This window comes from Notolepis coatsorum (genome assembly GCF_963971535.1).
Source record: "Notolepis coatsorum genome assembly, chromosome: 5".
NCBI lineage: Eukaryota > Metazoa > Chordata > Actinopteri > Aulopiformes > Paralepididae > Notolepis > Notolepis coatsorum.
Genome location: NC_140169.1, coordinates 53,047,539 through 53,063,428, shown reverse-complemented (window position 1 = coordinate 53,063,428; position 15,890 = coordinate 53,047,539). Strand labels below are relative to the sequence as shown.

At 44.7% G+C, this 15,890-nt stretch overlaps 1 protein-coding gene across 1 annotated transcript in view; it reads left to right on the top strand.

Moving 5' to 3' along the window:
* Positions 1–15,890, top strand: part of LOC311228189 (voltage-gated delayed rectifier potassium channel KCNH5-like) — a gene marked incomplete at both ends in the record, with an annotated part of 118,442 nt that overhangs the window by 45,597 nt on the left and 56,955 nt on the right. Inside the window, 4 exons of the mRNA XM_084314101.1 lie at positions 7,398–7,607; positions 8,283–8,465; positions 9,210–9,299; positions 15,649–15,828. Coding sequence (XP_084170227.1) covers positions 7,398–7,607; positions 8,283–8,465; positions 9,210–9,299; positions 15,649–15,828 — 663 coding nt within the window. The remainder of the gene's footprint in view (positions 1–7,397; positions 7,608–8,282; positions 8,466–9,209; positions 9,300–15,648; positions 15,829–15,890) is intronic.

Here is a 15,890-nt window from a genome sequence, read left to right as displayed (position 1 = left end):
GGCAGAGAAGGAAGCCACCAAACCGAGACTGATCCCTGGGGACCTGGTCTTCGTAAAGGTCCACAAGAGAAAGTGGTCATCACCCCGGAGAGAGGGCCCGTACGAGGTGATCCGATCGACTGGAACGGCAGTCCAAGTCAAAGGATCAGCGACCTGGTTCCACTTCAATCACTGCATAAAGGCCAGCGGCGATCTCTTGGGGGATACAATCGATCGCAGTTATGCAGAACCCGACATGGAGGGTCCGAGACGGCAACTGGAAGGTGCAGTGCCTGCTGATGCTCCCGCAGATGTTGGCAGCAGTGTGCGGACGGTCGGCCGGGCACAACGACGTCATTGAGAACCGTCACGGTCGACCCGTCCTTGAGGATGACGGGTTTGAGTGGGTAGGAGTCCCACGGGGTCCCGCTCAGGCTCAAGTACCGGCAGGCTTTCATGACCAGGCTCAGAATCAGGCGCCCCCTCTGCCCTCCATCGAGGAAGGGGGGGAGAAGATAAGACTACAACCAAAAGGGGTGTTTCCCGTAGGACCGCAAGGGCATGTTTTTGATTTTGACCATTCCCCCGTTACAGGCGGGGATACTTACCATTATACTAACGAGGATCGGGTTGTGGGGGTAGGTAGGAGGGTTGAGCCTGTCCCGAACCAATCACAGGGGACAGGGGTGAGGGGAAAAAGGGAGGTCAAGGACACTGAGTCGGAAGAGGTGGGGGGACAGGATATGTTCCAGAGGACAGCCGGAACGTTGAGGGACTCAGTGGGCTCACTCTGGGCCAGGTTGAGGGGTTTGCTTCCTTCCGGGGAACAAGATGGGGGCGACTATGACTATGACGAGGAAGACCCGGAGGCTGACCCGATGTATAGGGCGGCTTTAGGGAATGAGTGGTTTAAGTGGGTCCAGTACACGAGCGCGCAGAATCAGATAGAGGATTGTTATGTCTGCTCCAAGGCACGTCCGGATAGGCTGCTGGTGAAGGGCACGAAGTTCAGTTGGGCTCAGTGTGACAGGGACGCAGAGGCATGGGAGGGGCCCCATAATAGTCGCCCTTGGTGCGAGGCAGAGTGTTTGGGGTTTCTCGGCTCTAGTCGTTTTAAGGCGGCAGGAAACGTCACGGATTTCAAGGATGTCACTATGCGGGAACGTTGTAGGAAATTGGATGTACGTGTGCAGGGGGTAGCGACGGGGTTGCCAATACCCAGAGGTGTCAAACTATGGCTGACCAAGGATTTCGAGTGCTTGCAAAAGGAGGGGACCCGGGACGTAGGGGAGGTGGCAGAGGGGCGGTGCACTACTATTTGGAGCATCACGACTAACTGCACGAAAGAAGGAAAGTGTGGACACGGGGTCGTGTTAAAGGGAGTGGATACCAACCCACGGCCTGTAGCTTGCCCTTTTCATGTCCAGGATATGGCACTGGCGGACCAATACTGGCTCTGCGGCGGTAGGAGGTTGAGGAATACACTTCCTTTGGATTGGTCAGGTAGATGTGCCCGGGTTCAGGCGATCATGCCAATGGTGGTCCTACCATTATCAGTGACGGAAGGACCTTCTGAGTCTCCTATCTCTCGAACGAAGCGTAGCTACAAGGCAGACCCAAGGGTGTATCTGGACAGCATAGGACAGCCAAGGGGCATTCCAGCCGAGTTCATGGCTAAGAATGAGATTGCGGCAGGGTTTGAGTCTATTCTGCCATGGATATCGGTCAATAAGAACACCGGGTGGATCAACTATTTGTTTTACAATCAGCAGCGGTATCTCAACTACACCGAGGAGGCGTTGGATGCAATGGGGGACCAGATGCACGCGACCAGTACGGTGGCGTGGCAGAATAGACAGGCTCTGAACTGGTTAATGGCGGAGAAGGGTGGAGTCTGTTCCATGTTTGGACAGTACTGCTGCACATTCATTCCGACGAATGTGGGGCCAGGGGGAAAGTTTTCCGAGGCCATGGCTAAGCTGAAGGATTTGAGGGAGGAGTTGAGGGGGAATTCTGGCCGGAATGAAGAATGGTGGGGGAGTGGGGTGTTGGAAAGATTGGGACAGTGGGGAAGCATAGTGATGCAGACGGGGATATCCATTGGGGTGGCAGGGTTGATATTGGTTCTCCTTTTCTGTTGTGGTATGCCTCTCTTGGGTAGGCTGGTAACTTCACACGTAACGAGCCAAATGCTGATGGTGGGACAGAAAGAGATTGAGCCACAAATCGGGCCATGTCCTCAGCTTTATGCTGCCTTAGAGGGAGACGAGGGGATAGAGGATTAGGGGTATGGTGAGGTAGGGACATTTTCTTTTTGTTGGTTCTTTCCTTTAAGAGTGACGGGGGATGGTCTGAGTGCAGTTTTGTTGGTTTATTCCTTTAACTAGGAATTTTAGTCTGATTTTCTAATGATCCTTCGGCATAGAGATTGCAACCATTGAAAATCATTGCATTATTTTTTATTTTTTTATTATTTTTTGTTTATTTTACTCGTGGTCCTGGTCAAACCGGAATGGGAAGGGGCATCGGCAGAGTGTCGGTTCTGAGCCTGAGGAAGCATTGAGAAGAAGTGTTCTGGGGATCGGTTCTGGGGACTGGAGGGACAAAGGGGGGGGCTAACGCAGTGGGCAAGATGGGCACCTCCCGTCGAAGATGGGGGGACACGTGGTGAGGTCGGTACCAGCGCCTCCCGTCCAGGCATGGGGACATGCTTCTACGGGGACTGGAGGTGTGGCGTGGTGGTTGCTGTATTGGCAAAATGTGACTTTTGGCAATACGGTGAGGAGACTATGGCGTGGGCATGGAAGGGGGGCTGAGTGATGGACACTAGGACTCAATGTTATGGAAGAGACAATGTCATTTTTTTTTTGGGAGGGATGTTCTATGTTTAGTTCTGACGGTCAACTTCTCCTTTCCCTGATGAGAGTCGCGGTTTCCGGCCGGAACTGTGGCTCATTTGGTAAGCGGTGGAGGTTGGGGGGATTTGTCTGTCAGGTTAGGATTATAAATTGGGGTATTTTGTTGATGTTTTATTATTACTCTTGTTTGGAACGGTTTTGTGTTTTGGTAAGAACGGTAGTCAGCCTTTGTTGGTCCGTTAGGGGTCCAGTGAATGAAGTAAGGTTTCTGGTTTAGATTAGGCATTTAAACTTTTATTATATAATTGTGGTTTCTCGTTTAGTTAGACGTTCACATTTTCTTGGTTATATGATTTGGGTGGGACTAGGGATAGCCCCAAATGGGGGAATGTTGTGGAAAATGTGTATACGGGGGTGGAGGTAGGAAAGGGGTTAGTCTTGACTAGTTTAATATAGGTCAACTAGCAGGGCTCAAAGACACTAGGGCGACAGTCTGGCTGATGTTCTTAAAACAACCTCAAGATAGGCAGATGGACATTTCAGTACATCATATCGTGTGCTCTAATCTTGTGTCTTTTCTCTCTTTCACACATACACAGCACACACACACAGACACAGCACACACACACAGACACACAGACACACACACACACAGACACACACACACATACACACACACACACACACAAACACACACACACACACACACATCTCACTCTCTCTTCGACACACACACACACACACACACAGACACACACAGTCGTACAGACATACACACCGACACACACACACACACACACATTCCCTGTGTCACAATACACACATACAATACACACACGTCTGTACACAGACGCACACACACACAGACACACACACACAATACACACATACAATACACACACGTCTGTACACAGACGCACACACACACAGACACACACACACATACACACACACACACACACAAACACACACACACACACACATCTCACTCTCTCTTCGATGTTCTTAATGTTTTACATCATATCGTGTGTGTACATCATATCTTGTTTATCTCTCTTCGATGTTCTTAATGTTTTTATCTAAATCTATGTTCTTCTTAATGTCTTTATCTCTCTTCGATGTTCTTAATGTTTTTATCTCTCTCCGATGTTAAATCTACGTGTCATCTTAATGTACGTCATGTCATATCTGACATGATATGACACGTCATCATATCTGTCATGTGGGGGCAGGACTGAGAGGGGATTTAGGGGACAAGCAGAGGGATTGAGGGGTAGAGTGTTTTTTGTTCAAGCTGTGGTGATCCTCTGCTCGATCCATAGCTCTGCTGTTGAAACTTCTTTTCCTAAATAAATTACCTACTTGTTAAAATTGGAAATATCGTCTCCTGCTGTGTTAAACAACCATCAGCCACAACAGTACTGCACATTTTTTTTAATTTTTTTTTAACATGACCCCCGCAGCAGAAACAAACTATGCATCAAGTGTGCTGGACGCGTTCCAAGTGGCTCGAATCAAGCATTTCACTTGCCCGGGTCCCATTCTCCGCCCGGACCATATAAAATGTAACACACAGTGTGAAATAAGGTTTCAAAGGGTAGGCGATACTGCCACCTAGCAGTATTCGGCCAGCATTGCAAGTCCCAATGATACACAGAGGTCCGTGAGACTGTGTAGAATATTAAAATCGAATAAAAGAAGAAACTATGAAAACCAGAGTATTCTCTGGTTTTTGGGGGTTCTGGTGCTCAATGCATGGTTTTATTTGAATTTTTATGACGAGTCATAATATAATAGTATAATACTATAATATTAGTGTAGCCAAATTTTTATCTGTAACTGTGAAGAAAAACCCCATTGGTTTAAACAGAATGAATAGACACATAAAAAAAATATACATATAAATCTTTTCATATTTTTTTCTTTGAATGTTGATTTAGAATTAAAATGTCAACATTATGAACGAAGCTTCGAACTATTCGCCACAGCCCTAGCCCAGACCACACCCTCCCGCCACGATAAGTGACCCAGGACAAGCGTTTGCTTTGCTCCCATCCAAAGCTGAGACAGTTCATTCTGGCTCGTAGACGTCTATGTGAAGGTTTCTGCTCAGTGTGCAGTTACTAAAAAGGGAAAGGGACGGCTGCGAGTGTCGGAACGCTGGAGTCGGGGCTGTCCTACTCTGTAGCTAACGGGAAGTATGCAGTGTTACAGTGGTTGTATGAAGTATGCAGTTCAGATTCAGATTCCTTTAACCCTTTCACTGCCACGCTACAGAAGGTTAACCCTTTACTATCACACTACCGACGGTTAACCTGCCGTCGTGCGGCAGTGAAAGGGTTTTAACCTTCTGTGTATTGTCGCAGTGAAACGGTTAACCGTTTTGGTGGTGCGGCAGTGAAGGGGTTAATAAGCCATAATGTGTAACCAGTACCACATTGGTAATTGTCTCAGCGTTACAGAGTATGCATTTTTCCATACATTTTATTTTCGCATAACAACAGCAACAACAGGACAAAGGTTGTGTTGTATGCAGTGTTACAGTGGTCGTATGCTGAATTACAAGCTGTCCGATATTATCGGCCTACCGATATTATCGGCCGATATTGGCATTAAAATGTGATATCGGAAAATATCGGTATCGGTTTAAAAAAAAATATATATATTATATATATATATAATTATTTATTTTTGTACATTTCTATAACCTTTATTTACCCAGGCAAGCAAGTAAGAACAAATTCTGATTTTATTTATTGTCAAAAGTATGCATAATGTTGTGTTAATTCCACGACAAGAGATATGTAATGTTAATTACCTGAAATTATTCCGTTTTTTGGGGGGGAAACCCTGCATATATCTGTATCGGTTGATATCGGTATCGGAATATCGGTATATCGGTATCGGTAAAAAAGCCAATATCGAGCATCCCTAATATAATAATATATTAGGTGTAACTGAGGGGTACAATTCCCTGACTGTATTATATAAGTATGGTATCATTAAACCACTACTGTCTTATGTACATTACTACTGGCCATACAGTACACAGGTATATGATAAGAACACCTCCACAATGACACGGTTCCACACAAAACTGTGTTTAAGAATATTTATTAGCAGCAATGATAGTATATAACAATACTTTACGGAGGGTTGCGCTTATAAGGCGAAAGAATGTGCGTGAGCAAGTCAATAACGTAAGTCCATTCTCATATTACGCAGGAGATAATGAATACCACCTGTATCTTAGGAATTATATCTATGGTACAGTAGTAAGGCAGCGGGAGATACTGGTAGGGTCCCTCCGGTTGTAAGCCAGCAAGGGGAGAGGATTTGTCAGTATGTAGAGTCTGGGTCAACGAAGAATAGAGAGACTCCAAGTACAGGAGACGGTGCAATAATCTCTCGATCCGCATGAATCTCTCGATCCGCATGGAAGAAAGCTAGCCAGCCTCAGGCTTCTGAGAGGCGGGCTCGACGTTGCTCCTCACAGGGTAAATCCCACACAATTGTGGGTGTAGACGATTCTCCGCTCCATCAATTACAGGACCAAAGCAAATATAATCCAGCCGAAAAGGGCTATGCAGTCGTCGGGTAGGTTATCCAGTGTACATAATCCACACGGTCCTCGTCTAGGGCTCCTCGGATGAAGGCGCCAGGTTAAGCTGCCCAGCCTGGATAAGCACACTAGCTGGTGCGAGGAAGCGTTGGTAATGCTGGTCACTGTAGAACGGTAGCCGCACGATACACTATACATAAATAGACTATTACTGAAATAATAGAATAGGTCGAACTCGACGGTACAGCGTTAAACTCTGATACTTCAGCTATCAATTCGCACGCGGTCTCAATGCTCTATTTGGGGCCAAACAGGCCATACTTCACCGCACGTTGTATCGTGGGTGAGGCTTCAACTTATTGGGTAACATACTTCTGTATTCACCTGCGCCGTATTTATACGTTAGGTGAACAAACTAGTACCAGCCCTATTCCTGTCTCGTATCCTTGTGCAGAGCCGTTCATGCCCAGGCATGTCTTTGACGGTGACTTTGAACTAGACCCTGGGGGTATGGCAATTGCGCCTAAGGGACCGCTGTCCAATAGGAGAACTAAATATTATGGTCTGTACTAGGTTAAAGGGATATTCCGTGTATATGTACAAGGAATACACAAGGGATATCAAACGATATACAAATATTATGCAATATATATCAATCAATAAATACATATATTCGGTTTAATCTGATCCTTCGTAACATTAGGGATGCTCGATATTGGCTTTTTTACCGATACCGATATACCGATTCCGATACCGATATATATATATATAATATACGCATAGTATATGATTAAAGCTCTGTAGTATGAATACATTTTAACGCATAAAGGATCGAAAATCATATCACATCATGACCTCATCAAAATCTGAATTCGTACTGAATCTGAAGATGTGCGTATTGTTACACCCTCACAACAACGTACTGTAGTAGCCGCTTACAATCTTGTTTTTCCGCCCCCCACTTTCCAAAAAAAAAACCCCAAAAACAACGTCTTCAGGTCCTCCAGCTGGGCTCCGACATCCTCCCCCAGTACAAGCAGGAGGCGCCCAAGACGCCGCCCCACATCATCCTGCACTACTGCCTGTTCAAGACCACGTGGGACTGGGTGATCCTGGTGCTCACCTTCTACACGGCCATCATGGTGCCCTACAACGTGTCCTTCAAGACCAAGCAGAACAACCTGGCCTGGCTGGTGGTGGACAGCGTGGTGAGTCAGTTAGTTAGTTAGTTCGTTTCAGATTCAGAGTTTTTTTATTTGCCACATGGAAGCAATGCAATCATAGAGTTTTCATACAAAATCATAAATACCGTACCGTGGGCAAAAGGAGCAGGAAGAAGAATAAATCTTATAGTTACCTGCCCCCCCTATTCCTAAACTAAACAAGTATTACTTGATGGTCGGCGTACAACCTAATTTACACAAAATAATAATTTATACCATATACAAAGAAATAAACAATCCACAGATTAAACAAGAAACAATTTAATAATAATAATAATAATAATAATAATAATAATAAAGAAGAAAAGAAAATATACATTTACATTTACATTTAGTCATTTAGCTGAACGCTTTTTATCCAAAGCGACTTACAAGTTCTGTACGACAAGACAGCAAGAAGGGTACAACTCTATCAGCTGATTAACAATGTTCATCAAAGTGTTGAGTGCTACAGTGTAGGTTAGTTTATTAGGACAATTGCATGACAGTAAGGTTAGTTTATTAGGACAAGTGCATGACAGTAAAGAGAAAGACTTTCGTCTTGTTTACATCAGGGTCCCCCATTTTCAATTCATCATGTGTGTGTTGTGCATGTGGATCTGTGTGCTGTGAGTGTATTTGATGGTGTGTTGTTACAGTGTGTTCTTGTCGTTGATCCAGGTGGACGTGATCTTCCTGGTCGACATCGTGCTGAACTTCCACACCACGTTCGTGGGCCCCGCCGGCGAGGTGATCTCCGACGCCCGGCTGATCCGCATGAACTACATGAAGACCTGGTTCGTCATCGACCTGCTGTCCTGCCTGCCCTACGACATCATCAACGCCTTCGAACACGTCAACGAGGTACTGTTGTTTTTAATTAATTATTTATAAATTTTAATTTAATTAATTGACTCCATTTTATATAGCAGCTTTTAGGGTCAGTTGTAGGGCCGGGCGAGTCTTGCTCAAATGTGAATCACGATTTATTTCTCTCTAAGAATTGAGATCACCATTCTCTCGCATCAATCAAATCATTTATTGCACTCTTTCTTAAACAGACAACATAACATACTATATCAAAGTGCTTGACTTAAACTTAAACATAACATATATGAAAGTGCTGGACTCAAACTTAAAAGTCTCTTGTAACATACAAAATAACTCACGTCAGAATAGTAATTTAAAAAAGTTAAGTAAAAAAAATGTATAAAAAAAAATAATATATATATTTTTTAATAAAAGAAAATCGTCATAATTTAGACATGACATTGCATAGGTCTATGAATCGAGATTGCGAATCTTTTTTTGATTAATCGCCCAGCCCTAGCAGCTGTATGTATGGCAGTTGTATGTGTGATGTATGACGGTTGTATGTGTGATGTATGACAGTTGTATGTGTGATGTATAACGGTTGTATGTGTGATGTGTGACAGTTGTATGTGTGATGTATGACAGTTGTATGTGTGATGTATGACGGTTGTATGTGTGATACATGGCAGTTGTATGAAGTATCATGCCATCTCTATCACAGGGACTGTGTATTGATTTGAATGATTCAGGCTTCAGTATTATGGTATGTCTGAGGCTCTTCCCATCTCTGTGCAGGACATGGCACACGCCTCGCCCGCGGGACTTCTCCGCGACTCCTCCGGCGGGCAGAGGAACGCCACGCGGACAGAGGACTCGGTGCTCCCTGTAAGAACATCTGAGACAGTAGGACATTTTTTATTTTTTTTATCCACTTCTTCTCCTCTCCTTTCGATTAGCCCCACCGTTCATTGTAGACAATGATGCATGTAATTATATTAACGTTACTGTGTTGTTGTAGCTATGTTAATAAATTCTGAATGGCATTAACGTTAGTTGGGTATGATAGCATTGAATAGCGTCAACGCTAGCTGGATTTGAAGGCGTATGCTATGGAAGTCCCCTGCGGCTCCACTTTGTTGAAATGTACATACTAGGGCTATAGGATAACCACCGGTTAATTCGCGATTTTTGTATTGGTTTGTCATGACAAACCAATTACATAATCCAACATATGTGTAAGAAACTAACATATTCCAGTTAACGGTATATTTTTTTAATGATTCGTTACGGCGAAATCAATACTTCCATTTGTATAAATTACGTTAACTCGAGGATAGTAGAGGCAGAACTAGGCGTAACGCGATTGGCGCAGAGAAAAACGTCAGTGGCCAATCAGATCGCGGAACCCGAACGCGGAACTACACGCAACCAGGTGCTATAGATAACATTCAGCCACTAGATGTCACACTAGAGTACCAGCGTGTCATTTATCCAACCAGGTGCTATAGATAACATTCAGCCACTAGATGTCGCACTAGAGCACCAGCCTGTCATTTATCCAACCAGGTGCTATAGATAACATTCAGCCACTAGATGTTGCACTAGAGCACCAGCGTGTCATTTATCCAACCAGGTGCTATAGATAACATTCAGCCACTAGATGTCGCACTAGAGCACCAGCGTGTCATTTATCCAATTGGGTGCGTTACACGTGGGGAAATGTGAAGTAGGGAGGGGATACAAGCACACAACATGTAAACAACAACATAAATTTTTGACCCGCAATTATTTTTTTTATGATAAATTCATTCTCAAATATTTTTTGGGGGAAAAGCAATACTTTTATTCTGCACCTTTCTAAAAGCTCTGTGGATCTATTACTAAAAGAAGAATGACTCTACATAACATTTTTATCGATAGTACATTTAAATAAATATCAAATAAAAAATATAATACAACAAACTCATCCGTTTCAATCAGAATCGGAATGAGAAAGGTCTTTATTGCCAAGTAGTTTTCACATACAAGGAATTTGATTTGGTCATTTGGTGCGACATTAACGGACAGACAATTACGGTCGAATATTTTTTTTTTATCTACTTTTTTCTCCCATTTTCTATTTTTCTCCCATCCCAATTTCGTATCGTCCAATTCTACCCTCCCCTGTCTCGAACGTTGTTTGGCCATGCCTCCCACAAGCCGGCTGCAATGTGGACGAAGCCTTGCATCACGTGTCCCCTCCGGTACTCGAGGAAGCAGCCGTCGCATCTTTTCACCTGCACAGCGCGATCTCTCAGCGTCGGGGCCGGGGGTCTGCATGGGAGGGACACGCTGCCCCCGTCGCTTCCTGATTCTGCTGTGCAGGCACACCAACCGACCTGTAGGAGTCGCTGTCCAAAACGTCCGATCCCCACCCATCAGCTTTCCCACCCCTAACACTGCCAATTGTGTTAGTATGAACGACCAGCCAAGCTGATAGCAATGCGGAGAGCTGGGCTCGAACCCAGCGTCTCCTGCATTGGTGGTGAGCGCCTTGCCCACTACACCACCTAGCCGCCACAATTACGGTAGAATAAAATAAAAGGTAGAATAGGATAAAATGGAATATAAACTAAATTATAATAGAAGTACAATATAATAGAATATAATTATAAAATAAAATAGGCCAGGGCTCTACAATTGTGCACGATTATATACACTAATTATAGTAAAAAGGGTTGTGCAATTGAGCAGTAATGTGCAAAAAGAATGAACAGATTCAGATTCAGATTCAGATTTCTTTATTCACCATTTTGTACAGGTACAAAATGGAACGTGATTTGACATTACAGTGCATGATTGATATTTTCACAAATAGGAACAACATGATAATAATAATGATAAATAAATAAGTAAGTGCAAAACAGGACAGAACAGTGAGACAACAATAAGACAGTAAAGTGCAGTGGTAGTGAAGTATGAACAAGTATGAAGAGTGTATCTACCAGGGGTCAGCAACCTTTACTATCAAAAGAGCCATTTTCCCCCCTCCCACAAAATAAAATCCCTCTGGAGCCGCAAAACCAATTTACAATTAAAATGAAGATAACACAGTGTATAACATTTTTTATACAACGGCATGCAAATTTCTCGATTCTGATTGGCCATTTACACGTCTTTATTGGCAACAATCCACGGTCCTGGGCTCAGGACCCGCCCACAACCGAATCACATATCACTCCCCGGCTCACTCCGGGAGAAAACAAGATCGCGGACAACAAATGGTTATGTTGAAAGCACCATAACGACTAAATATGAAGCGATTCTGTCAAGGGGAATGTGTTAGTCCTTTAAACAATGTTGGATGATGTAATTGATGGGTCTTGAGTCAATCTAGAACAAAAGAAAAATCGCGGATTGATTGATTGATTAATTGATTGATTTAAATTTCTTCCTTCCTACTTTCTACTGACTGCAGCGTTCTCTCTCACACTGTCCGACGCTGGCGTACCCACAAACACACACACACACATACACACACACACACACACACACACACACACACACACATACACACACACACGCACGCACACACACACACACACTGTGACACACACTGTGACACACACACACACACGCACACACACACACACACACACACACACTCCTGTCTGCAACAGCGGGGGAGTCAGACTGAGAGAGAAGCAGCGCTGTTTTAAGTGAGCATGGTCTATTGAATTGATTGATTGGTTGATTGCTAATTTTATTACTGTACCCCTGGTTTCCAACTGGTTAAGTTTAGGCTAAAAGAAATAAATAAAAAAATAGGGCGAAGAAAACGTTTTTTTCCTATAGGGCAAAGAAAACGTTTTAATTTGTTTTACCTACTTTATATAGAAGCATCTAAGAATGAAGTTCTATGGAAAGTAGGTCTGCATTCCCTTAACAATTGTGTGTATTGAGCCGTACTGTATTGTACCCATTCTGCATCTGGTAATAAAATTTTCAATCAATCATTCCAATAATACACAGTTGGATGTGTTAGTTGGTTGGATGCACTTCAAGCTGCTTCCACATGAGGCAACTTCTCTCAATCATTCCAATAATACACAGTTGGATGTGTTAGTTTGGTTGGATGCACTTCAAGCTGCTTCCACATGGAGGCAACTTGTCTTTTTTGTAGTTGTGGGAACTACTTTTTCTGGCGGATGGTTTTTTCAATAAATCTTCGATTAATGTGTGTTTATTGTATAGAAATAAGGTTGGATGAATCTGGCAGTTGTATAAAAGCTTTACACCACTTGTAGTCGTGATTTGTGACCAATAAACCATGCCTAGGGGGGTCTAACGACCCTCGGCTGCGCCTCGGGCCTAACGACCACCCCTAGGCATGGTTTATTGGTCACAAACCACTCCTGCGCGTGATGTAATGCTTAATTATATATAGTTATCCCCAAGCATACCCCACATTTAGCATAAAACGCCTGACAATTGCGTACCCAAAGCAATTTGCGATTTATTATACTTTATACTTATAGCACACAGTTTGTTGCATTAGTGAAATTATAAAGCAACAAAAAGAATTTTTTTGACTTTTTATTGCTGTTTTTACCTGTTATAACAAAGGAAAACCTCAAACTCTTATGAAGAGGAGAAAAAAAACTTGCTGTGTGTAGACCTACTTTGAAATAAAACCCTGAACTATGCAGCTCTATTTGAGTCCTTCCCTTATTTGTGGAAAATCTATAAAATAAAAAGTAATTTTTGTTGTTGTTTCTCACCACATATCAGGCATACAGGTAAGCAGCCTGCATCGTTAGTTGTGAAAGCTAATTAATCTGTCCACGCTGAATTAAACCCTCTATTTTCCTCAGACTTTCCTTTTTTTGGATGTATCCATGGTTAGCTTACTGGGGGGTCGGAAACTCAAGATCAGCCACTTGCAGACGGCAGGGAGAGGCACGGGGTGTGACGTACTGTATATTTTAGTTGATGAAATATTTTAGTTGACTAAATATTTTTGTTGATGAAATATTTTTTCATTTCAGTGTCACAGTATGACATCGATCTCCAAAATAGGCGAAAAAAAAAGTAAAAAAAAAGTTTAAAAAAAAAAGTAAACGAATAAAACCAGGGAGCCGCAGCTGATTGGCTCCGGAGCCGCAGGTTGCCGACCCCTGGTATATACAAATATAAATAAAAAATGCAACTTAAATGCATTCTCAATTATTACATTAGGCTTAGAAAACGTATATTATATTATATATATTTATTAAGGCTGTCAAAGTTAACGCGTTATTAATGCGTTAACGCACAATTCATTTAACGCCACACATTTTTTTTAATGCACGATTAACGTTTTAGAAAGAGAGCTGTGGGAGTGTGTGTGAGAGAGAGAGAGAGGGGGGCGGGGGTGAGTCATCAGCTCTTGTGTGGGTGAATGTAACAAGTTCCTAACGTTTTCTTTCCCCTATTATTTTATGCACACTTTATTCATTGTTTTAAATTATTATTTTCTTTTAAGTTATTTTGTGCATCACTCTGTTTTGAATTTGATGCACATTTGCAATGCACGAGGGTCATCCTTTTGTGTTAAATGGCTGCATAAAGCAAGCATTTGTTGACTCGCATGTTGATAAGAGTATTAAAACTTGAAAAATATCCGTTTACGGAAGATAAAAAAAATTAAAAAAAGTGATTCATTTGCGATTAATCGCGAGTTAACTATGGCCAATAATGCGATGAATCAGATTAAATATTTTAATCGATTGACAGTAGGGATGTTCGATATTGGCTTTTTCACCTATACCGATATTGTCCAACTCTTAATTTCCGATACCGATATCAACCGATATCAACCGATACCGATATATGCAGGGTCCCCCCCCCCCTCCCCCCCAAAACTGAATAATTTCAGGTAATTAACATTACATATCTCTTGTTGTGTAATTAACACAACATTATGCATACTTTTGACAATAAATAAAATAATAATTTGTTCTTACTTGCTTGCCTGGGTAAATAAAGGTTAAATAAATGATATTTTCCGATATCACATTTTCTTTTGCCAAATAGCGGCCGATAATATCGGACATCCCTAATGGACCTATCTCAAACCCTGCCCTCTTTTCTTGATCCTCCAATCACAACTGTCGCTTACCTCGGACAAACAGTTTGTCCGAGGTAAGCGACAGTTGTGATTGGAGGATCAAGAAAAGAGGGCAGGGTTTGAGATAGGTCTAATGCACTAATATTCCTACAAGCGGTGTCCCTCCCTCCCTCTGTCCCTCCGCAGGGCCTCAGCAGCCTGTTCAGCTCCCTGAAGGTGTCCCTCCCTCCCTCTGTCCCTCCGCAGGGCCTCAGCAGCCTGTTCAGCTCCCTGAAGGTGTCCCTCCCTCCCTCTGTCCCTCCGCAGGGCCTCAGCAGCCTGTTCAGCTCCCTGAAGGTGTCCCTCCCTCCCTCTGTCCCTCCGCAGGGCCTCAGCAGCCTGTTCAGCTCCCTGAAGGTGTCCCTCCCTCCCTCTGTCCCTCCGCAGGGCCTCAGCAGCCTGTTCAGCTCCCTGAAGGTGTCCCTCCCTCCCTCTGTCCCTCCGCAGGGCCTCAGCAGCCTGTTCAGCTCCCTGAAGGTGTCCCTCCCTCCCTCTGTCCCTCCGCAGGGCCTCAGCAGCCTGTTCAGCTCCCTGAAGGTGTCCCTCCCTCCCTCTGTCCCTCCGCAGGGCCTCAGCAGCCTGTTCAGCTCCCTGAAGGTGTCCCTCCCTCCCTCTGTCCCTCCGCAGGGCCTCAGCAGCCTGTTCAGCTCCCTGAAGGTGTCCCTCCCTCCCTCTGTCCCTCCGCAGGGCCTCAGCAGCCTGTTCAGCTCCCTGAAGGTGTCCCTCCCTCCCTCTGTCCCTCCGCAGGGCCTCAGCAGCCTGTTCAGCTCCCTGAAGGTGTCCCTCCCTCCCTCTATCCCTCCGCAGGGCCTCAGCAGCCTGTTCAGCTCCCTGAAGGTGTCCCTCCCTCCCTCTGTCCCTCCGCAGGGCCTCAGCAGCCTGTTCAGCTCCCTGAAGGTGTCCCTCCCTCCCTCTGTCCCTCCGCAGGGCCTCAGCAGCCTGTTCAGCTCCCTGAAGGTGTCCCTCCCTCCCTCTGTCCCTCCGCAGGGCCTCAGCAGCCTGTTCAGCTCCCTGAAGGTGTCCCTCCCTCCCTCTGTCCCTCCGCAGGGCCTCAGCAGCCTGTTCAGCTCCCTGAAGGTGTCCCTCCCTCCCTCTGTCCCTCCGCAGGGCCTCAGCAGCCTGTTCAGCTCCCTGAAGGTGGTGCGCCTGCTGCGTCTGGGCCGCGTGGCGCGCAAGCTGGACCACTACCTGGAGTACGGCGCCGCCGTGCTGCTGCTGCTGGTCTGTGTGTTCGGCCTGGTGGCACACTGGCTGGCCTGCATCTGGTACAGCATCGGGGACTACGAGGTGGGCACACTGGGCACGCCACTCTCTGGCTAAAGTGCTGTTCGAACTGATCACTGGTTCGT